The sequence below is a fragment of the Panthera leo genome, chromosome A3, assembly GCF_018350215.1.
Source record: "Panthera leo isolate Ple1 chromosome A3, P.leo_Ple1_pat1.1, whole genome shotgun sequence".
In the NCBI taxonomy this organism is placed as follows: Eukaryota; Metazoa; Chordata; class Mammalia; order Carnivora; family Felidae; genus Panthera; species Panthera leo.
In genome coordinates, this window is record NC_056681.1 from 105,309,000 (window position 1) to 105,333,901 (window position 24,902).

Consider the following 24,902-nt stretch of genomic DNA (forward strand, 5'->3'; position numbering starts at 1 on the left):
GTGGGTTCAAGTCCCGCGTCGGGCTCTGTGCAGACAGCTCAGAGCCTGGAACCTGCTTCAGATTCTGTGTCTCCCTCTCTCTCTGCTTCTCTCCCATTTGCACTCTGTCTCTCTCTCAAAAATAAACAAACATTAAAAAAAAAAAAAAAAGTTGTACAGAATTACAGGATTGGTGAGTTTTCCAAAGCTAATTTGTGTGGAAAGGAGGGAATGAATCAAAGGGCAGGGGAAGTGGGTACAGAATGGAGGCAAAAAGTTGAGTTCAAACTACTGACTCCATTCTGCTTCGTGGACTTTCTCAAAGGTTCTGAGAGAAAAATTTCTAAGTGAAATTAAGAGAGCTCTTTTATATAGTCATTTTTTACCAAGTCTGGCTGACAGGTTAATTCTGGTATTAGAATCACCTTATTAATTTGATGTCTTTATATAAAATAATTTACATTATTTCACAGGTTACAAAATGCTTAACTGATGTTTTCTTATTTAATTCTTACAAAAGCTCAGTGAAGTAGGAGTTATTAACTTGTAAGTGAAGTAAGGTTCACTGAGGGTGGTGGGGCTGATTCTTCTAATTCCATTCCAATGTCTTCTCTACCACATCGCAAATACCTACCATGATGTTCATAGAACACTGTTTGCCCTATCCAAAATTATTATAATTTGGGTGGTTTTAAATTGCTATTGGGAAAATACACGTAATATGTGGAGGATGAGAGGTAACATTTTTTTACTTTCTCAAGTGGTTGCTATACTCATCACACTTTTCTTGTATAAAGAGAATTTTTTTAATAGTTTAATTATTCGAGAGAGCAGGTGTGCGTGCTTGTGAACACGAGCGGAGGAGCTGCAGGGAGAGAGTGAGAACCCAAGCAGATGCTGCGCTGTCAGCGCAGAGCCTGATGCAGGGTTAATCTCACGAATGATGAGATCAACACCTGAGCTGAAATCAAGAGCTGAACGCTCAATCAAGTAAGTCACTGGGGCCCCCATCGTACAACAACAATTTTGACAGAGGTTAGGTAAACTAATTTTTCTTCAATTGAAGACAAAGTGAACACATTTGCTGTCACAGTAGAGGATACACCCACTCCAGTTTCAGCTTCTCAGGAGGCAGTTCTGTTCTGATGTCGTCATAGTTTTCAACATCAGAAGGAATGAACATTGTAATTGGCCGACCTCGCATAAACATTTTAACATATTCTCCTTCTGTTGAAACATAAGACAAAAAAATTAAGTCAGTTTTGTGAATAACCATAGAAAAGTGGATTTTTAAGGTGGTAGAGTAAGAGCAAGACAAAAATAGCTAGTACAGAGTTTTATTCTTATACATAATCATTTTTATATAAAGACTTTGTCTAAAACATTGTAGGGAAAAAATACCAGTCGTTTCCTTAAGTGAGAATACCTATTTTCACAATTAAACTAAACAAGGAGGTCAGGAAGGTTGAGGTAGAAAAATGCAAAAAAAAAAAAAAAAAATTATGATGGAAGTTTTTCTGACAGTTGAAAAGAAGAAAAAGATTATCAGGGCAGATGACAACCGTATCTACCACACTACCTGATCAACCTACTGATGTTTAATGACATACAAAAAACATGGCCTGAGAATATACCATAATGAGAGGAGTCACACAGCCTCCTAAGTCAGGATACAGAGAGAAGACAAGAGCTCTGCTATTCACAGGGAGTACAGCTGGAAAGAAGACCAACTTCCCTCACTGCAGGAATGTGCCTACAATCAGGGCTGGGCCTAAACAATTAAATTCAATTACAATATGCTAACATATATAAATTCAATTACAATATGCTAACATTTTTAAAAGACAGTGCTACGAAACAGTTTTCTAATTAGCAGTATAGGTTCTAAAACATCTTTACATAGACCAAATAGTTGTTTATAAGATCTGCAACAATCTAAAACTAAAAATGTTAGACAAGTCTAGAATCAAATCATATTTGTTGCGAATCTTTTACAAAAGGAAACAAAACTTCACTAAACAGATGAGTTTGTTCCTTAAAAACAATGAACACCCCTCCTTGGCCCAGCATTCCAATGACCTACATCTAGGTAAGTTTAATAAATGTTGACAATGATGGTGAAATGGCTACAAGAGAACCTGAATGGGAAGATGAAAGTAAGGGATTCAGTATAAAAGCCTAGGAAATGTCTAGCACCTACCAACTCGTTTGGCTTGCTATGAAAAAACAGCATTAGAAACAGACTGCACATGTGGTCATCAACCTGAGGCTGATACAACTCTAGGACCTCTAATAATGACCTAAGCTACTAAGCAGAAGAGTACATAATAATTCAATAGTTTATATGATGCAAACCATGGAAGAAGGAAAGATAAATTACTTGATGAACGTCTGCAAGTATTTCTTCAGAGTCAGATTAAACAACTGTGTTATGGGTGAGAAGTTCAAGTTATTTTTATTATTATTACTCACTTGTGCTTGGCCTCATGGATTGATCTAAGAACAGGCTAAGACCTCCCACGCCACAGTTTTCACACCACATGATGTAGGTCTTTATTACTTCTGAACCTAAGAGTGGGCTCTGCTTCCTGATGATTTTTAGCACAGCTGGACTCTGATGAGAACTAAATGATTACCAGCTGCAACTATTTCTCTTCTGCAATCGTATTTATCTGTGTCTCCTTGTCCTTCTTTGTATAGTTTATTTTCTTATAGGTATCAATTTGTTATATAATTTTCCCTCAAAGTTTTTTTTTTTTTTAAAAGCATATAAATTCTTAGAGGTAGATATCCTGTCCCTTGGAATTTCCCCTAGGATCTTTGATCAGGGGTATATATCATAAATGCTTTCTGAATGAAAAAACAAAACAATTAGTAGATGCTTCTATCACCACCTAGAAGAGATCACATGTCCAGGGAAGGGAATGGGTTAGGGATAATAGTATCAAAGAAAATAAAAGCTCTCTTTTGCGAAGAGAGAAAGCTAAGAATACCATATTGATTCTTCTGTCAGTTATTATTTATCAATTATTCCTTTAGCAGCACAAACAACTAAGTAAAAGCAAAGGAACTATCTAGTGCTTGTCAACTTTTCTAATATAAAAATGGCAATACACGTCAGGATGAAAGTGCTTTCCCTTTCTGGAAACTGGCAGTACATATGTTGGAGGCCAGGTATGTCATCTAGGAACCACAAACAATTCCTGAGACTGAGGGACACGATACATTATAGTGGAAAGAACACGAGCTCTGGAAAAAGACTGATTGAGATCTGTGTTCCAGCTTTACCACTTCCTAGTTGCGTGACTTTGGCCTCATTTTCTTTCCTTTTTTTTTTAAAGTTTTTTTTCTTAACGTTTATTTATTATTGAGAGACAGAGAGAGACAGAGCATAAGCATGGGAGGGGCAGAGAGAGGAGGAGACACAGAATCTGAAGCAGGCTCCAGGCTCTGAGCTGTCAGCACAGAGCCCAAAGCGGGACTCGAACTTACGGACCGTGAGATCATGACCTGAGCAAAGTCAGACACTTAACCAACTGAACCACCCAGGTGCCCCTGGCCTCATTTTCCTACTATATAAAATGATACTATGATTTACCACCTGTGATTGTGATCAATTAAATAAGACTTCACACTGTAAAGGATAATATGAGGTCCTCAACAAATATTTATTCCCTTCCCTTTGAGAAGGATTTGAGACCATTCTGAATACTGTCTAGGAACTGCTTACATGATTTAACACACTGGAATATCTCTTCATAAGCTTTAAAATGACTGTCCACAGAATAGTATGTATAGGCAAATAAGCTAGAATTCTGATTCTATCATGTACTTTTTTTTTAATGTTTATTTTGAGAGAGAGAGAGAGAGAATGAACGAATATGAGCAGGGGAGGGGCAGAGAAGAGAGGGTGAGAGAATCTCAAGCAGACTCCACACTCAGTGCAGAGTCCAATGTAGGGTTCGAACTCACGACCTCAAGATCATGACCTGAGCTGAAATCTAGAGTCAGATGCTTAAATGAGTCACTCAGATGCCCCTGCTACTGGAACATTTTAAATTACATACGTGTTATACATTATGTTTCTATTGGATAGTACTTTTCAGACAGTAGTAAGGTCCTCAGGTTGGTCCACAGAAGTCCAAGTACCTGACAATACAGCTTACTTATAATCCAAATAATAGAAGCTTGAGCTCTGGATCCCAAGAGTAGGAAATCAGAGAGTACAAAAGAAGAGGAGGATGTTTCTGCTCTATCTTTGGGAAGAGTGAATGCTAGGCAGAAATTTGAAACACTGGATGTTAACACTTCCTTTCTTTGTCCTTCTCACTGCTGGCACTTCCCCTTCTGTCTGCTTAAGTCTTGTTAATTTAATCTTCTACTTTAGCATCTCCCCTAGGCTAGCCTATCCTGCAGCTGTCCTATCTTGCAAAGTGCTCCAAATTGCAAAATGACCTTAATCCAAACTTTTTGGGATAGTTATCTAAGGTGTTCTGAAAAAGCAGTATTGCTGAAATGATTCATACAGATACAAATAACTGGTTATTAAAGTTACTTATATATTTAAGTAAACCCTACCACCAACATGGGGCTTGAACTCAAGACCTCAAGATCAAAAGAGTTGCATGCTCTACCAAATGAGCTAGCCAGGTGCCCCAAAGTTACTCATTTATTTAAAACATACTTACTAAAATTTATTAACCTTTCATAGACTAATAGTAAAAGGCAAAAGTGAACAAGGAAGTTAGTAGTGGCATACTCTGCTCCTCGATCAGTTCCCCTAGTGCTTTTTTTCCTACAGCTTGCTCTCTTTTTGGACTTAGAGATTAAAAAAAAAAAAAAAAAGAACAACACAAAGGCTTTCAAAGGCAACAGCAGAGCTTCGGGCTTTGGACAATGACTGTACTTATTTGTATAATGAGTAGTGCCTACAGAAAGCCTCTGAACATCTAGAATGCTTACAGTTTAACACATCTTTCTCCCCAAAGTTTCCATTTTAGAAATCCACTTTTATTTGTATTTTATTATTTTTTTAATAGTTTACTTATTTAGAGAGCGAGAGAGACAGAGCATGAGCTGAGGAGGGGCATAGAGAGAGGGAGGAAGAGAATCCCAAGCAGGCTCTGAGCTGTCAGTGCAGAGCCCAACATGGGGCTCGAACTCATGAACCGTGAGATCATGACCTGAGCTGAAATCAAAAGTCAGATGCTCAACTGATTGAGCCACCCAGGCACCCCTCACTTTTATTTGTATTTTACAATCTTTAGAACCAAAAAGCCCCCCCCTACTAACCCAAATCTGGAATTTGAAATTCATATTTAACTATAATGTAGGAGAGTGTGATGCTATCTAATTCTGGCAAACAGAAAATTGGAAAATCTTTACTTAGTTTGAGCTTTTTCTGTAGAACAGTTGTATTCCCCAAAACCATAAAGCTCCAGAACAGGTGGGTAAACAAGAGGCTAGAAATACTAACTATACTTTTATAGTAGAAAGTGACAAAGAGCATTTTGGGTAGGCTAAAATCTTTCCTTAAAAAGAATTTATTCTCTAGAGATATCAAGTCCTAGTTAATTATTCAGTTACACTATAGTAATAACTTAATATTTTAAAATTCCAATGAAACAGTGTGATCTTTAAAACTCTTTGGACTTTGAATAGGGAACTTGATTTGTACAATAAAGTCTAAACCTTTTCAAAGGTTTAGCTGTCAAAATAGATAAAATTAGATTCCTGAATAAAAAAGGGGGGTGTGGATTTAGAAGGATATAATGTAACCCTCCTATTTCGCAGATTTAAAAATTCTTAGTTGGGGTGCTTGCCAAGTATTATGTATTACTGTATTATGTGTTATGTTTTACTTGCTAGGACAAGAACTCAGATTTGAAAAATGTGACCAAGTAGTAAAATGTTACCTTAATTTTCTTTGTTCAGACTTACTGGCTAGTAAATTTTATGGAATTCTTTTTTTTTTTTTTTTTAATTTTTAACGTTTATTTATTTTTGAGACAGAGAGAGAGCATGAATGGGGGAGGGTCAGAGAGAGAGGGAGACACAGAATCTGAAACAGGCCCCGGGCTCTGAGCTGTCAGCACAGAGCCTGACGCGGGGCTCGAACTCAGACTGTGAGATCATGACCCGAGCTGAAGTCGGACGCTCAACCGACTGAGCCACCCAGGCGCCCCTGGAATTTTTAATGACATGGAGGTAGCAAGGTGAAGTGAGGGTGCACAATGAAAATATAGAAGAAGTGAACCCAGCCTCCACAGAGACATAACCAAGTCTTATTTAACTGTGAATCAACTCATATACTAATTACAGTAATATGCCCACTTGTAGTTAGTTTCTTGAATCTAAACCTCCTTTAATCAGATTTCTCTTTGATATTTTGTTTGCAACTGTGACTGTCATTAAAATCACTTCAAGATAATCAGATACGGGTGTTTGCTTAAGCATTTTGGATCATTTTTTACTATCTGAAAAAGGCGTTCTTTGGCAAAAGATGGGAAAGAAGTCTAGTTCAACAATATAGGACACATAAAACTTCTAAAAGACTCGTTGCTGTATTGCTGAAAACTTTTTTTTTAATGTTTATTTTTGAGAGTGCACCAGCGAGCACGTGTGGGGGAGGGGCAGAGGATCTGAAGCCGGCTCTGTGCTGAAAGCAGAGACTGATGTGGGGCTCGATCTCACAAACCGTGAGAGTTGGGCACTTAACAGACTAAGCCACCAAGACACCCTGAAAGCTTTTCTGAACTAAGCAAAATAGGACTGTATTTTAAAAAACTCCCTCAAATCTCTCATTTATATCCTTAGGAAGTTATTTTAAGCATGAAATTAAGGTTTTTTTCATTTTATCTGAATATACCAAGTTAGAATTTTTTTAAAAATAAGAAATTCAGAAAAAATAAGATATTCAAAAGAGAAACTTCAGATATCAAAATATTTACCCCTCTAACTCCTTTTCTTTTTTTTTTTTTTTAATATATGAAATTTACTGTCAAATTGGTTTCCATACAACACCCAGTGCTCATCCCAAAAGGTGCCCTCCTCAATACCCATCACCCACCCTGCCCTCCCTCCCACCCCCCATCAACCCTCAGTTTGTTCTCAGTTTTTAACAGTCTCTAATGCTTTGGCTCTCTCCCACTCTAACTTCTTTTTTTTTTTTTCCTTCCCCTCCCCCATGGGTTTCTGTTATGTTTCTCAGGATCCACATAAGAGTGAAACCATATGGTATCTGTCTTTCTCTGTATGGCTTATTTCACTTAGCATCACACTCTCCAGTTCCATCCATGTTGCTACAAAAGGCCATATTTCATTTTTTCTCATTGCCACGTAGTATTCCATTGTGTATATAAACCACAATTTCTTTATCCATTCATCAGTTGATGGACATTTAGGCTCTTTCCATAATTTGGCTATTGTTGAGAGTGCCGCTATAAACATTGGGGTACAGGTGCCCCTATGCATCAGTACTCCTGTATCCCTTGGATAAATTCCTAGCAGTGCTATTGCTGGGTCATAGGGTAGGTCTATTTTTAATTTTCTGAGGAACCTCCACACTGCTTTCCAGAGCGGCTGCACCAATTTGCATTCCCACCAACAGTGCAAGAGGGTTCCTGTTTCTCCACATCCTCTCCAGCATCTATAGTCTCCTGATTTCTTCATTTTGGCCACTCTGACTGGCGTGAGGTGGTATCTGAGTGTGGTTTTGATTTGTATTTCCCTGATAAGGAGCGACGCTCTAACTCCTTTTCAATTAACCATAGCAGGAAGCGAACCAGGAGGCCCCAAGGAAACAATAAAAACCTGTATATGAAATTCTACTTAAACAGAATTAAGGAGAGGTTTCAACTTTACCTTTAATGTTCTATTTCTTTAAAAAACAACCTGAGCTGGGGCACCTGGGGAGCTCAGTTGGTTAAGTAACAGACTCCTGATTTCAGCTCAAGTCATGATCTCCTGGCTGTCAGGCTCTGCACTGTCAGCAAGGAGCCTGCTTGGGATTCTCCAGGTGACCCTCCCTTGCTAGTGTGTGTGCTCTCTCTCTCTCAAAATAAACAAATATTGAAACAAACATAATACCTGAATCAAAGCAAAATAAAGATTTAAGAAATCTGAGTCCTTTGTATACGGATGCTTGCTATAGTATTTGTATGTATTTTTAGAAAGATTAAAATATTTCACCATCTTAAAAAAGTTTTAAAAGCTTTATTAAAGGAAATAGTCAACAGAATATTTCTGGTAAAACTGTTCTGTGGAGAACCAATTAGAAGTACAGTTCAGGAACATGGCATGTGATTTGCTGCGATTCTTCCTGTAATTTCAGTATGTGTCACTGATAAATTATATCTCTTGCTTGCTAAGCCTAATCACAAGTTTCAGAATTCTTTTCAAAGTGCTTCAGGAAAACAGTAACAAGTGAGAGAGTAAGAAACACATATAGAGCTTTAAGCAGTTCACCGACATGCTTGAAGAATGGAGACTTTTCTGGTTAACTGCATTTTCTAGTTTAGACTTTATTTATTTATTTATTTATTTATTTATTTATTTATTTATTTAAACATTATTTATCTCTGAGAGAGAGAGAGAGAGAGACAGTGGGGGGGGGGGGAGGAACAGACAGAGAGCGAGACACAGAATCCAAAGCAGGCTCCAGGCTCTGAGCTGTCACCACAGAGCCTGACACCGTGCTTAAACCTAGGAACCATGCATGAGATTGACCTGAGCTGAAGTCGGACACTTAACTGACTGACGCCACCCAGGCGTCCCTAGTTTAGACTCTTTAAAAAGCTTATGCCTGGGGGGTTGTGAAAATACAATATGGATGAAAAGTCTTTAACCAGAATAAAATAAATATGCACAAGACTATTATGTTCTGTTACGAAAAGTCTTATTCTCCATTTCCAAAAGTGGCAGGTTGGGATGTTTTTCTCAGCTGAAAATAAGGAAAGAGGATGTCAAGAACAAATATTCTTTTTTATAATTATTTTTTTAATGTTTGTTTATTTTTGAGAGAGAAAGAGAGACAGAGCATGAGCGGGGAGGGGCAGAGAGAGAGGGAGACGCAGAATCTGAAGCAGGCTCCAGGCTCTGAGCTGTCAGCACAGAGCCCGACGCGGGGCTCGAACTCACAGAGTGTGAGATCATGACCTGAGCCGAAGTCGGATGCTTAACCAACTGAGCCACCCAGTTCTTAAAAGTTGGGATTGTTTAGGGGCGCCTGGGTGGCTCAGTTGGTTAAGTGTCCGACTTCGGCTCAGGTCATGATCTCGCGGTTTGTGTGTTCAAGCCCTGTGTCAGGCTCTGTGATGACAGCTCGGAGCCTGGAGCTTGATTCAGATTCTGTGTCTCCTCTCTCTGTCCCTTCCCCACTTGTGCTCGGTCTCTATCAAAAAATAAATAAATGTAAGGAAAAAAAAGTTGGGATTGTTTATATTAAAAATAATAACTGGACAGTCTTTAAACATTTTAATCTAGAAGACTGTTAACAACAACATCAAGAAATAAGATCTCTGCTTCACAGGACTCAAGGAATCTTTAACAAAGAAAAGGTTCTCCTGTCTGGTTTCCTTTTAAAATATCGAGAATACCCGGACAAATCTCAGACCTAGGGTTCCAAGTAATGTTTATGTCGCCTACTTAAAATAAGCCAGTATCTAAATTTCAGGAGTATATGGGGCGCCTGGGTGGCTCAGTCGGTTAAGCATCCGACTTCGGCTCAGGTCATGATCTCACAGTCCGTGAGTTCGAGCCCCGCGTCGGGCTCTGTGCTGACAGCTCAGAGCCTGGAGCCTGTTTCAGATTCTGTGTCTCCCTCTCTCTGACCCTCCCCCGTTCATGCTCTGTCTCTCTCTGTCTCAAAAATAAATAAACGTTAAAAAAATTAAAAAAAAATAAAATGTTTATTTTAAAAAAATAATAAATAAATAAATTTCAGGAGTATATTTTTTGGAAATGCAATGTTTGGTTTCCTGCCCTTTGTGCCTATTTACACTGGAACAGACTTGAAGCTAGCACTCTTCCCAAATTCTGGAATTGCAAAGTTTTGGATACCACCTTAACAAGGGTAAATTCTATCTGTGGCTCAACTAAGGGCTTTTGGCTTATTGGGTTTGTTTCAAACGGCACACCCTCTCAGCAGGTGACAATACACTCCCTCCCTCTCAGTAGGTCACATAACATAAGACAGTGTCAGCCGAACACTGCTATCCTATATATTCGTATAGATAAATTTTAGCTGTTCTTTCAGACACAATGCTCAGTTTACACAGGTGTGATAAGGTTTTAGGACAGACCATGCCCAGAGCCAACAAGTCAGAAAACAACACATGGCATGAACAAAAGCACCTACACTGAAACTCTTTAAAGGGTAGATTGAAAGCAAGTTAGTTAAGGTTGGGGGCGGGGAGCTGTCCTCCATTTTTTATTTGTTGCAAGAAAGAGCTTTAAAAAGTTATTAAAGACTGTTAGCAACATCTAGTCTAAGCCTTACTATATGTGAGGAAACTGAGGTCCAAGACATAGGAAAACTTTATTATCAGATGAATAATGTTTCGCTTCTTTCTATAATTTCCTTTGGCAAATTCCTAACTCACATTCATAATTTCAGTCATTTAGTATATGGATTCTTTAACTTAAAAAAATTTTTTTTTAATGTTTATGTTTTAGAGAGAGAGACAAGAGTGTGAGTGGGGGAGGGAAGAAGAAAGAGGGGGACACAGAATCCCAGGCAGGCCCCAGGCTCTGCGCTGTCAGTATAGAGCTTGACATGAGGCTCAAACCTGTGAACCATGAGATCATGACCTGAGCTGAAGTTGGGTGCTCAACCAACTGAGCCACCCAGGCACCCCAATTCTTTAACCTTTTTTATGGTGCAGGTCATTTCACCCCTAACCAGGACTCATTTTTAATATTCTTGCACTTTTTCTGCTATAACACTTCCCTTTCTAAGTGAGGTGCCTAATGAAGCTTTTGCTACTTATCTGCTCATTACATATCTCAGTATGTATTACCTCCTGACACATTATTTTTTTCTTATCATGTAGAATGTAAGTGCCACAGAGCACAGAAACTGTAACTGCTGTATCCCCAAGTGCCTAAGGATAGGGTCTGTCAAAATAAGCACTCAATAAATATTTGTTAAATGAGTGAATGTTTAAAATGTGTATCTGATAAAGAATAAAGAAATGTATCAGAACTATAATAGCTGTTAAAATGACAAGATTACTCCATTTTCCTTCCTTTTCCCAATTTTGAAATGAGTTTATTATTTTCAGATTATCTGAATAACTCTTTTTGCTACACCAAATTATTGAAGGGTTTTAGATACATATTTCAAAATGACTTTTAAAGTAGTTTTCATCTGCAGTCATTTTTAGACAGATAACTAGCAAGAAATAGTTACTTTTCAATTCTCTAAGATATTATAATAACTGTTCTCCCATCTAAACACACCTGTAATCAGGACCCTACTGCATCAATTTGGTAGTTAAGCAAGAATGAATCTAAGCTTAGAGCAGTGAGGCAGCACTATGAAAGGAAGTAAGAGTGTGATCTGGTAACTGATAAGTTCCCTTTTCCTCAATTAAGCAGGTATCTCCCCAGTAAGTAGATCTGAGTCATTCAAGTTCTCAACATGATCAGACTTAACTATGTGCTAATTCTAAACAGCATTAAGTTATGTGGTATCTTGGCCTTATGAAGACTTAATTCACTTCAAATAGATTTGGACTCCAGTCCCCCAAAATAATTTCCATCCAAGTAATTGGAGTTTCCCTAGAAAATAGTGGTAGAAAAAATATTCATCACTTCTGCCCCAGTCACTCATTTATTTAACAATATTTATGGAGCTCCAGGCACTAGGCTAGTCACTGAGAATCTCTAAATAATTTATAAAAGGTGTTTATAGCCCCCTAAGTTAGCTCAAAAGACTTTCTCATCAATAACTTATCGAATGAATGGCACTGTATTAGAACCTATCTGCTACACCTAACAACGAATAACCCTATAGGAAAACTTAGTCACAGTCTAACTTGATGTGCTAAGTCTGTGGAGCAGAATCCAACAGAACTACTGAGAAAAGTGACTTACATTTCAGGGATTTGAGTGAATGAACTGAGTAAGAGCCTCTTTTTGGTGGTATAACCTATCCTACCTCCCACACCTAGCCTCAGACTGTCCTGGGTACATCCCGTTCCATTCCATCTCCTACTCCTTTCAACTACAGTTCTCTTCCTTCTGCCTGAGTGCTGATCAAAATATGCAGTTTAATAGCTCTTCTCGTACTCTACTATGGCTGAAGGACACAGGTCTTTCAGGTCAAGCTTTTCTCTGCTACCACTCACCTAATGTACCAAATGTAAATAGTCTTCTTCCCAAATCAAAGCAGATGGCTTGGAGCAAGTCACACTTGTCATTGTCAAAACATAGCTAAAGAAATTAATAAATCACATTTTTAAAAGATTGTCCAAAAATGATAGGTATTTTGGATTAATACCTCAAGTACAAGAAAATGTGCTGTAAAATATGCCATGCAAAATGAATGCAAACTTTAAAAATATACCTACAACTTATATCAAATGAAGATCATCTATTTAATGGTTATCTTTTCATCTTACTACACATATTTATTTGAGTGCAAGATTTAAACTGTCAGATATATATATATCTATATATATATATATATAGATATATATATATGTGTATGTATATATATACATACACATAAAACTGAAATTTACCTGGTACTATGTGCCAGATACTACACTTTACCTTTAATGTTTGTATTAACTCTTTGAAGGTTTATTATGGTCTCAACAAGAAAACAAAGACTTAAGAAGGCAAAAAAATGTGCTCAAGGTCACATAGCTAAGTAAATGGTGAAACCAGTCTCTGGACTTCAAAATACACGTTTTAACATTGATACTACATTGCTAGCTACGCATCGCTACAAGTAAATTGTCTTATAGAAACTGAATTCCAAAACTTTTATTCTTTTCCACACCTCTCCTTCTTCTCCTCCTCCTCAAATGTTCATTTTAGTAGATACCCCTTACCTAGTTGCTCAAGCTAGCCTTCATAGATTCCCATTGTTCCTTACCTCCTATTCCCTACCTATCTTACCTCTTAAACCATCTAGATTCCATCTACTTCTTTCTATAGGCTCTGTCTCAATCACAGTCAGGCCTCAACTACCTCACAGGCTGCAGCACAAAAGTTCTCTATGAAGGGACACTCCGGTGATAGAGTCTATATCCAGACAAAATATAACTGATTGAAGTGGAAAAGTAATAGACTCAAATTCCAAAAATAAGGCTAAATGCAAGAAACGCTTGACATTAATAAATTCCAACATCTGGGACAATCTTTTTGAGCTAAAATTCTTGTAACAGAATTTATTTTTCTATCTCCTTTTCTAGCTTTTCATTCCATCCTTCTTCCTAGACACTGGCTAAAACCCTGCTCAGTGATGCTTCTGTGGCAAAATCCTTCCCTCTTAAGTATATTTATTTGCCTGCTTACCTGAATGGCTTTGAAAATTGTCACCAACACAAACCAATCACCTATATACTAATCTTAGGTTCTTTTTTCCTTCCAAAGAACATTCTACAACATAAGAAAATGGCAGGCAGCTCTAGGAGGATTTTATAAAATCTGAGCTTTTTAGCAAAACATTGTAATAATAATAGCACCTTTTTACAGTCACAATGTTTTCTGTTTTTAAAGCACTTTCATATACCTTATTTCATTCTTCGGCAGTCATGTTAAGTAAGCCTTATAGGTATTATCTTCAGATCAGAAAACTACACAGAGACATTGTCATTTTGTCTAGATCACAAGGCTATTATGCAGAAGAGCCAAGACCAAATTCTAAAGAGAGACTCTCCACTCACAGCTCTTTCCACTAGTTATCACTACCTCTATTTTTAAAAAAATGTTTGATATATAGTAAGAATTGTCTTTATAAATTAAATTTCATTTTTTTCCTTAAAGTATTTCAACCATTACTTAAGCTATACTTATTTCTAAAGAGGAAGAAAGTATGACCTAACATAGAATAATGACAGCAAAAATCAACTTCATTTAGAATTTCTATGCAAAAACAAATGATCCAAAGAAGATTACAAATAAACATTTCTTTTCTTATTAGAATCAAAAACAGGAAAAATCCATAGCAATCAAGTTAATCTCTAACAAAAATTTTAACCACCTTGTATCTGGTTAATGCAATAGCCCAGAAAATAAAGATAACTATGACACATAGAAATGAGCTGTAAAAAGCATGCACAGAAAGAACATGCTTTCATTTAGAATAGCATGCTTCAATTAAATTTGCAGGCAATCTAAGGAGAATGTAAAACTGATGTAACAGAACTTACCTACCTTGCAATTAAATTGAATACACATTTACGGAAAGTCTGCTCTCCTTTTTTGGTCAGAACAAGCCAACAACAGCAAGTAGCCAGAAATTACAATTAATGTAAAAGAAAAATTCAAGAGGAAATGGATTTGCTAGACTCATTATATATTCAGTCTTAGCTTCAAGAAATGAGTGAGTATTTGCAATGAGGCTGGCAAGACAGGAAATTGAGTTAAAATTGATCAATCTTTTAAATGGCTTTTCTAAGTACAACTTTTATTTTTTTTAAAAAAGGGGAAAATTCTCTTTAGTATTTTATGCCTCTTTGTAATGATGTGTTTATTTCTACTGTTGACCTTGAATCTTCAGAGCTCCCAGAAATAAGATGGATTTTTGGAAAAGTAGTTGGATTCACTAGTCCCAATTACATACTTCTGTCATTAAGAGGAAAGTCAGAGAGTATAAATAATGAAAAGCCAAATAAGAGATCCAGGAAGAAATTAACTTAGGAGGCGACCAACTGTGTAGCTTATTCTTACCTTGGTTGCTTTTTTCACGGGTTGACATTTTTGCTGGTTGAGACAAAAATGACATATCTTACAATAAAAACTGGGCATTTTCTTAAATGACTATAATAAACGTACTTCTCTTTGATTATTATGAGCTGATAAGGTACACTGAATGAAAATAAGTCAATACTCTTAATAATTAGCAAAAACTTAACTGGTGTAGAAAAGCAAGAGAAATACTTTCTTTGAAAAGGATTTTTAATTTACCTTGGTTGATGATGACATCTTTATGCCTACAAAAAAAGAAGACAATCAAAGGACATTTATGTTATAATTTTACTTGGCTTACCATTAGAATCACCTAAAGAAATTGTTAAAAGTTTCAATGCTTAGGCCACACCCAAGATAAATCTTTAGAAATGAAATTCAGACATTATTTTAACAAGTCTGTCATTGGTCTCAACTATTAATATATATACTGTTTTATAAGACAATGAATATTCCATAAGATCATCTAAACAGTGAAAGTATAGAAAGAACTTCAAAAAATATTCAAATCTTAGGGGATTAGAGAGATTAATTATTTGAGTAGGGAACACAAACAGGAAGATATAGCTGTCTTTCTTTTTTGGAAACACTTAAAAGAAAAAAATACACTTAGAAGAAAAAAAGATACACATTATAATATAGATTTTTAAAAAATGATCCCAAAACAGACATATAATTGGACATGCGAGCATGACAGTCACATAATTAATTTTCAGATAACTGAGAAAGTATAATACTTACTTATCTGTGTTTTTTATAACTTTTGATATTAATTTTGATGTTGAAACTGCTCTCAATAATTTATTACGACTCTCATCTGAATTTTCCCATGAATTATGTGACTTTTCAGTTGTCAGTGGTCGCTTTATGCTGGAAGAAACATATTAATTTCTTAGAGAAAAATTCTTTGAGTAGCAATGACATGTAATTGACAGCTTAAACAGAACATAAAAGCAGCAATTAACATTTCCTTAAAGCTAATCCAGAAAAGAGAAGGAAGGATTAGTTGAAAGGTTCCGCCTGGATGAGTGCAGGAGTTAAACAAGGCATTTACCAAGTCTGTTTATAATTCTCGCTAGAACAAGTATTACTTGATTAAAAAATCAATCTGTACTTTTTTTTGAATAGGAAAAAAATCTATATGCTTAAATCCCTGAGTAAAATATTTCTCATAATTTGTGAAACTGTGTGAGTTTGTGAAAATAACCTGTACTTTTTCAAAGTCATTACAAGGCTGCTGTTTTCATCTTTTATATCATTGTGTAATTCATTATATATGGTACAAATGATAATTTGTAAGTAAAATGTAGGACTAAAGGTAAAACTCTTGTGACATCTTTTACAGACAATGATCAGAAATAAACATGACTTAACACAAAAAATGTATCATCAACACTGATTCCATGTATTTATAAATGAAATTTTTGAATTATAAATATATTTTGGTTGCATTGCTAACTATCCTACCACTCATCCAGTCTCCAATACTTCTGGCAATAGTATATCCAAAGAGCAATTTAGAATGGCAAGCACATTTCCACGAGACCTAAGAAGCTGAAAAAAAGATCTGGGACAAAGAAGATACCAAGTCAAATCAGAACCTTAAAGAGATTGATTATAAAAAAGCCACCTTTAATCACACACAATCCAAAGTCATGTAACATTAATAAACTATATCCAAGAAGAACTCCACATGACACCAGGCAAAAAAATTACAAACCATTTAGATAGCAAAAGAATCTGCGTGAGACACACAGACAAAGCATTTTTTAAAAGTTAAACATGCACCAATCAAATGAAGACTGTTTTGTTTTCCCAAATTTCCATTAGGGATTTGAGACAGAATTATTAAACTGAGCAAATAAAAATACATTATAAATCTTTTAGGAATGGTTGTCATTTATTTTACTAAAATATTTTCCTCACTAGTTCTGGGAATGGTGTAATATTTTCCTAAGATTTCCAAGCAGAAGTATGATGATAAAATATATCTATACCTAATCATAAAGCTTGAACCTGCATTTCTAAAACAGGCAAACTTCATTAAGTTGGTCTAAATATTTGATTACAAGGCAGCTGTAGCACTAAACTCCCAGCATGCAGGTTTAGATCCCCAATTTAGGCTCACACACATTGTTAGAATGTTTCTCCCTTCTCCCCCTCTCATAACTTTAAAATATTAATTATTACAGACACAGAGAGAAGCCCTCAAGCAAGCCTTTAGCATAGAAAAGACCAGATGAAATGATTTCTCTACTCAAGCAAGAACTTATCCTCCCAAAACCCAAAACTGAAACTGAGATGCAGTCAAAATGAAGAGCCGTTTGCTGAGAAGGGCCCTTGCAAGTTCAAGGTTGTAATGATGCCAAAATATGATGAGGATAATTACATGGCAATTTTCTGCCATGGTTATAAATTTATGCATAGTTTATATAAATTTTTAACATTTTGTAATTTTATTATAAAAATATTGTTTGGTTTCAAAGTAAGTTATTGTGGCCTTCCTTTCATCAAATTGTTTATAACTTAGAGATTTTTTTTTTTCCAGTTTTAACTGAGAAATTTTGACATTAAATCTTCACTCCCCAATAAGCTAAAATACAGATTTTAACAACAAAGAAGGGGCGGGGGGGTGTGTGTGCGGGGAGCCACTAGGCTTTTCTATTGGAATCCATGGATAGCCAACATTTCTCAAGTCACAGAATTCAGGTATCATTACAACCATTCCCTAGCTCTGTACTCGGGGACAGTTAAAACCTTTTGGTGGGAGTAGAATTCTTGCTTTCTTGAGTTTGTCTGTGTATTTGGAGAGGCTGTGAAGAGGGCTGGGGAGAAGGTGATGCTCGAATTTGTGGACTTTGATCATTAGAATGAGATTCCTCTTTTTTTTCTCTCTGTCCTTGTGGTTTTTCTTTCTTTTTTTCTGTACCACTGTAAAATAAAGTATAACATGGAACAACACATATTTAAACAAATAGAAGATATATCAAGCGATGGAAAAAGTGGTTATTATATAATTCAAAATGCTAAATCATACAGCTAATACAATTTACACTCCTTTCATATAATGATGAAAATATTTCCTTGAAAGTTCTGGAAGCTATTAAAAATCTTCAGTGAAGAATTTATAAGAAAATCCTATGAAGATTGTCCCCTTGAGACCAAAATAGCCCAATGCATTTTGCCATCTTGGAAGATTTGGGGAACAGCAGCAGCTCTGTTAGCTGACTTCAACTTACCCAAATCAGAGCATTAGTGACACTTTCCATTTCCTCTGTAAAACATACTGAATGATGTGCAAGGCACTCTAAATGCTATGTTTAGTAGATTATGTTCTAATTCCCATTTCTTCTGTGTATTTCTCCTCCTGCTTAGTTGAGTTTTGAATTTACCAGCTGATCACCCCATGAATCCAGAGCCTGGTTATGCCAGTTGAACTTGTTATTTTAATTATGTAAATTAATTAAATACAAAGAAAACTGACAAAATATACATAGAAAAGAAAACTGTAATTTCCACAAAAACGAAGTTGAATGCTCTGGAAAGACTCCATAGAAATCAGTTAGTAAAAGAAACTGCTATTAAATTTTATGTAGGTGAGAAAATTAAAAAAAGGTTGAGGAATAAAATCATAAGGTGGGGGGAACGCCTGGGTGGCTCAGTCGGTTAAGCTGTTAAGTGTACAACTTCGGCTCAGGTCATGATCTCATGGTTCAAAGGTTAGATCCCTGTGTCAGGCTCTGTGCTGACAGCTTGGAGCCTGTAGCCTGCTTTGTTTGGATTCTGTGTCTCCCTCTCTCTCTGCCCCTCCCCTGCTCACACGGTGGCTCGCTCTTAAAAATTTTAACATTAAAAAAAAAAAAAAAAAAAAAAAAAAAAGGTTGTTTTGCAGGAGTTTTAAATTTATTACTGTCTTAAAATTGAAACTAACAATTACAAAAAATAATTTATGGGTGTATTTTATGCAAGATAGTCAATAAGGAATCTAATCAGACACGTAATTAAAAAGAGGGTGGGAGGCTCGGCCTTTCATAAAAAAATTGACAAATATGTCAATATATTTACAGTTAAAATATTTAAGATATTTATGTATAAATTCTTGTGTTTCTGCACTTTGACTCTTGATTAATGAAGCACACTCCATTTCTAATCACTGGATAAGAGTCCTTATATTGCACATTTTTGACAATATTACAAACCAGATGGAATCAAGATCTGAATTCCATGGCTAAAAAGGTAGAAAACCATCAACTGTCTACAGTTCTTAATCAGAAGACAGTTTAGAATTTGACTATAAAGTGCATAAATCCACAAGGAGGTACGTTTAAGAATATATTAAACAGGGGCGCCTGGGTGGCGCAGTCGGTTAAGCGTCCGACTTCAGCCAGGTCACGATCTCGCGGTCTGTGAGTTCGAGCCCCGCGTCAGGCTCTGGGCTGATGGCTCGGAGCCTGGAGCCTGTTTCCGATTCTGTGTCTCCCTCTCTCTCTGCCCCTCCCCAGTTCATGCTCTGTCTCTCTCTGTCCCAAAAATAAAAAAATAAAAAAAAAAAAAAAGAATATATTAAACAAATATACATAATATATACAATTTATTACAGAGTAATAGTTAAAAATGTTAAAATACAATTTTAAAATGACATTTAATTTGATTTAGTTTTGATACCTTCTGACCGCAGACTGGTCCCCAACTTTCTACTTCATGTTCAGTTTTTAAAAGTTTGGGCTGAGAAATACAGTTCCACCTCAAAAATATCAGAGTAACTTTGAAATTTAAAACTGATTTAGAAATTCTTTCTTGTTGGTCTTCAAACATTCAAATCCTGAATGTACAGGACACTAGTCTTATGTGGGCCCAATACAACCCAAAAGAGATTTTCCTCCTGAGTATTTAAAAGCAAAATACAGAGCCTCTGCACCATAAAGTGACAAACTCGGCTAGTCTTAAGATTACCAAGTTACTATTGTGCATAGTACTGATCACTGTGCAGGACCAGTTACATAAGAAAACGGGCTGAATCCAAACCACTACTAAAAACAAGGAAGTTTATTAAAAATATTAAAATTTCCACTATGCATTTATAACTTGTCCTTTTCTCCTAAAAGGGAAGCATAGATAATACATTTTGGCATGTCTGGAGGAGAAAGTCTGGATTCCAAAATGACAATGACTTCAAACACTGAATTCTACAAGGGGCTTTTAAAAGGCCTAAAAGATCAGGGCCCCTGGCTGGCTCAGTCAGTGCAGCATGCAACTCTTGATCGAGTTTCAAACCCCACACTGGGTACAGAGATTACTTAAAAATAAAAAATATTTAATAAATAAGTAAATAAATAACCTAAAGATCTTGTTATTTCTTTACTATTCCTGTAGCCAAATGTTTGGTTAGCATCTATAAATCCACACTGATGAGTAACTTGTCACTGGCATTAGTTCATTAAGACAACCATTTTCTATCAGTACATTTTAAATATTATTCCATTACTTAAGGTTTTTCCTTAGTTATTCCTTGAAGAGAACAGTTGTAAGATTATGTAGTTGATCTCTTATGGTCTCTCCAAACTCTATGTGGGATAATCTGCTAGGAATTACACAAAAGTGCAAAAATTCTGTAAGCAATTTTATTGAAACAGATTAATTCATTGATGAAAAGAACATATAGAATGTAAATCTGTAGTTCACTGAAACTCTTTTGTAATATTTCCACTGCCCTTCTACCTACCATCCCCTAACACAGACACACACACACACACAACACAGTACTATATAGTATATATACTATTTGTACATAATACAAAGTATTATGCCTTTTTTTTATAGCATGGTTAAAGAATAAAAGTTATAATAGTGTTCAACCTCCCGCAAATGTATATATACTGAAGATTCTATTTCTCCTTTAAAAACTGCTGTATAGGGGCGCCTCAGCACCCCTGGGTGGCTCAGTCGGTTGAGCATCCGACTTCGGCCCAGGTCACGATCTCGCAGTCCGTGGGTTCGAGCCCCGCATCGGGCTCTGTGCTGACAGCTCGGAGCTCGGAGTCCGGAGCCTGTTTCAGATTCTGTGTCTCCCTCTCTCTCTGACCCTGCCCTGTTCATGCTCTCTCTGTCTCAAAAATAAACACTACAACAAAAAAATTAAAAAAAAATAAAAATAAAAAAATAAAAACTGCTGTATCAAATGTATTCCTTATATAAGCACAGAAAATGTGCTTATATAATTAAATATAGTGATGCTTATCTCATCAACAAATGCTTGTTAAAAAGAAACAAAACCACGGGCGCCTGGATGGCTCAGCTGGTTAAGCATCTGATTCTTGATTTCAGCTCAGGTCACAATCTCATGGTTCCTGAGTTCCAGGGAGCCTGTTTGTGATTCCCTCTCTGCCCCTCCCGCCCCCCTCCCACTAGCATGTGTGTGTGTGTGCGTGTGCATGTGCGTGCATGCTTACACTCTCTCTCTTTCTCAAAATAAATAAATTAATAAAAAATAAAAAGAAACAAACCAAACCAGGAATGAAAACACTTTCTTTAGTAGGAACCAAAAGTTACCTCACACAACTCGATAGGTTACATGAATGTAAACTAACTGGGTGGGCTGGGTGGGTGTCTACATTCAGAGTTAAAGAATTCAAAGGACATGCTCACTTTAATTCCATACAGTCCTATTTCATTTTTTTTTCAAAAGTAGAATTATCACATTCAGACAATTTTGCAATGGTAGCTTTTCTTTCCCTTACAAATGGATACCTTTTAGCAGCAGATGAAAGAGTTTCTTTCCTTGCAATTGCGACAGAGCTGGTGTGGCTTGGCTTTCTGTTTGCACCACTCCCGTTGGTTATACAGGACATAGAAATAGCTTCTCGAAGGCCTGGCTGGCCTAAAAGTGGTTAAGAAAAAATTTACATTAAACTTCAAAATATTTCTCAAAAACTGGGAACTTAAAAATTAAGTCCATTAAAATGTGTTTAGAACTAAGTAAGCAGACTGCTTCCTCTGGTAAGCAGAACACAGTATTTTTGTCTCAAAACTTAATCTCATCAAATGGATCTATAAAAAGGCCATGCTAAATTGCTACAATGTAGCTAGACTTATTCTCTAGCTAAATAGTTTGCACCCCACACACAGCAGCTTTAAAAAACATGATTCAAAGTTGTGCTTCAGGTAAACCACAAATCTCCACATCATTGATTTTCAGAAATCACTCAGGTTCTACTGAAATCAAATTATTCAGAAATTCTAGAACCATAAATGTTAAGTCTTACAATGTTATTCCATATAAATAAAGCATAAATGTATAAAGCAACCTCTGCTTTCTTAATTTATATTGTAGAAGGATTGGAATAAATATGTGATGAGTATGATCGCTTCTCGGCCTTTTGGTAAGATCAAGTGTAATATGTGATGAGTATGGGTAAACAGGAGACCTATTTCCCAGAAAAAGTTTCAAATATAATAATGTACAGTAACCCCCAAATTATGCTAATATCACTGGTCATCAAATCTACCACTAGTCTGCCAAACTGGCGACTTCTTGTTGATTTGACTGTTATTTTTTTTTGATTGTGGCAAAATATAACAAAATTTACCATTTTAAGCATTTAAAAAAAGGTACAATTCAGTGGCGTTTAGCATATTTACTACACTGTGCAATCATATTCAATTCCAGAACATTTTGATCACCCCAAACAGAAACCCTGTACTCACTGAGCATTCACTTCCCATTCCTTTCTTCCTCCCCTCAGCCCATGTCAAAGGTTAATTTGCATCATCTCTTTGTATCTGCCTCTTCCGAATATTTCATATACATGGAACCATACAATATGTGCTCTTTTGTGTCTGGCTTATTTTACTTAGCACAGTGTGTTCAAGGTTCATCCATGTGGCAGCACATATGAGTACTTTATTATTTTTTATGGATGAGTAATACTCCATCGTATGAATATACCACATCTTGTTTATCCATTCATCTGTTGATAGATAATTGGGTAGTTTCAATCTTTAGGCTAATGTGAATTGTACTGCCATAAACCTTTTTATACAAGTTTTCATTTGAACATCTATTTTCAATTCTTTGGGGTATATAACTTAGGAGTAGAACTGCTGGGTCACATGGTTATTTTAACTTAATGAGGAACTAATAAGACAACAGATGCACAATTTTACAATCCCACCATCAATGTATTTCAATGAATTATTTCACCACATCCTTGCTAACGCTTATTTTCATTTTTTTTTTTTTAATTATAGACATCTCAGTTAATATTAAGTGCTATTTCACTGTGGTTTTGATTTACATTTCTCCAATGATGAGAATATCTTGAGCTTGCTGGCCATTTGTGTTTCTTTAGAGAAATATCTATTCAAGTCCTCTGCCCATTTTTCAACAGAACAATAGTATGTAAATTGTTCATAATGCACTCTTACAATCCTTTTATTTCTGAAAGGTTCCCACTTTCATTTCTGATTTTAGCAATTTTTGGGGCGGGGGAGGGTCAGAGAAAGAGGGAAAGAGAGAATCCTAAGCAGGCTCTATACTCAGCACAGAGCCTGACATGGGGCTTGATCTCAAAAAACCTGTGAAATCATGACCGGAGCTGAAATCAAGAGTGGAATGCTTAACCGATGGAAGTGCCCAGGTGCCCCTCTGATTTCAGCAATTTAATTTTTTTTTTAATGTTTATTTATTTTTGAGAGAGAAAGAAAGAGAAAGAGAGAGAGACAGACAGACTCGGGGAGAGGCAGAGAGAGGGAGGGAGACACAGAATCTGAAGCAGGCTCCAGGCTTTGAGCTGTCAGCACAGAGCCTGATGTGGGGCTCGAACCACGAATCGGACTGTGAGATCACGACATGAGCTAAAGTCAGACACTTAACCAACTGAGTCACCCAAGTACCCCAAATTTAGCAATTTAAAGCTTCCCTTTTTTTTTTCAGTCTACCTAAAATCTTGTCAAGTTTGTTGATCTTTTAAAACACCAACTTTTGGTTGCATTGGTTCATTGTTTTTCTGTTCTCTATTTATCTTTATTATTTCTTTCCCTTTGCTAGTGTTGGGTTTGGTATTTTTCTGTTTCCTTAAAATTAGGTTACTAAATTGAAATCTTTTTTTTTAATGTTTTATTTATTTTTGAGAGAGAAAGACAGAGTGTGAACAGAGGAGGGGCAAAGGGAGAGGGAGACACAGAATCCAAAGCAGGCTCCAGGCTCTGAGCTGTCAGCACAGAGCCCGACGTGGGGCTTGAACTCACGAATGGTGAGATCAGACCTGAGCTGAAGTTGGACACTTAACTGACTGAGCCACCCAGGTGCCCCAAATTGAAATCTTTTTTAACACAGGCATTTACAACTATAAATTTTCCTCTGAGCACTGCTTTTGCTATACCAATAGCTGGTTTTGAAATTCAGTAAAACCTTGGTTTGTGAGCATAATTCATTCTGGAAACATGCTTGTAATCCAAAGCACTTGTATATCAAAGCAAATTTCCCCGAAGAAATAATGGAAACTGAGATGATTTGTTCCACAACCCCAAAATATTCATTTAAAAATGATTACAACACAGTAATATAATACAAAATAATAACTACAAAATATGAAGAAGAATAAACAAATTAACCTGCACTTACCTTTGAAAATCTTCATGGCTGGTGTGAGGGAGACAAGAGAGAGAAGGGTTATTGTGTAGGATGACTTTCACTCTCACCAATGTAACCAGTGCTATCTCTTGGCTCAATAGAACCTTTTTCTACATGGGGGCCATTGTATATGCTCGTACGGATGCTGACTACAGTATTAACAAAACTCTTGTCATACATTGTGTTTAATGTAACTGGCAATAAGGCAGGAGAGGAAAAGGGTCTATATCTGCAGGCAGCCTGACCTAGAATGAAGCAAAGCATTCCTGAGCTTACTCTTGTATGGAAAAGCAAAGGATTGTCTATAGGCACGTTGAAGCGACAAAAACTACACTAGTGCCAGTTGTGGGCACCTTCCAATGTTCTGAAA

The 24,902-nt window shown here is 36.4% G+C and overlaps 1 protein-coding gene across 12 annotated transcripts in view; it reads right to left on the reverse strand.

Moving 5' to 3' along the window:
- EML4 (EMAP like 4) overlaps positions 1–24,902 on the reverse strand; it is a 161,504-nt gene that overhangs the window by 52,094 nt on the left and 84,508 nt on the right. For 6 of the 12 annotated variants that reach the window (XM_042933166.1, XM_042933162.1, XM_042933163.1 and 3 more), the window contains 7 exons: positions 24,524–24,541; positions 21,649–21,778; positions 17,659–17,832; positions 15,643–15,771; positions 15,121–15,146; positions 14,884–14,916; positions 1,083–1,206 (listed from right to left, as the gene is read on the reverse strand). In XM_042933166.1, coding sequence (XP_042789100.1) covers positions 1,083–1,206; positions 14,884–14,916; positions 15,121–15,146; positions 15,643–15,771; positions 17,659–17,832; positions 21,649–21,778; positions 24,524–24,541 — 634 coding nt within the window. Of the gene's footprint in view, positions 1–1,082; positions 1,207–12,329; positions 12,415–14,367; positions 14,764–14,883; positions 14,917–15,120; positions 15,147–15,642; positions 15,772–17,658; positions 17,833–21,648; positions 21,779–24,523; positions 24,542–24,902 lie in introns of those variants that run through there. The other 6 variants (XM_042933164.1, XM_042933165.1, XM_042933167.1 and 3 more) reach the window with 6 other exon arrangements.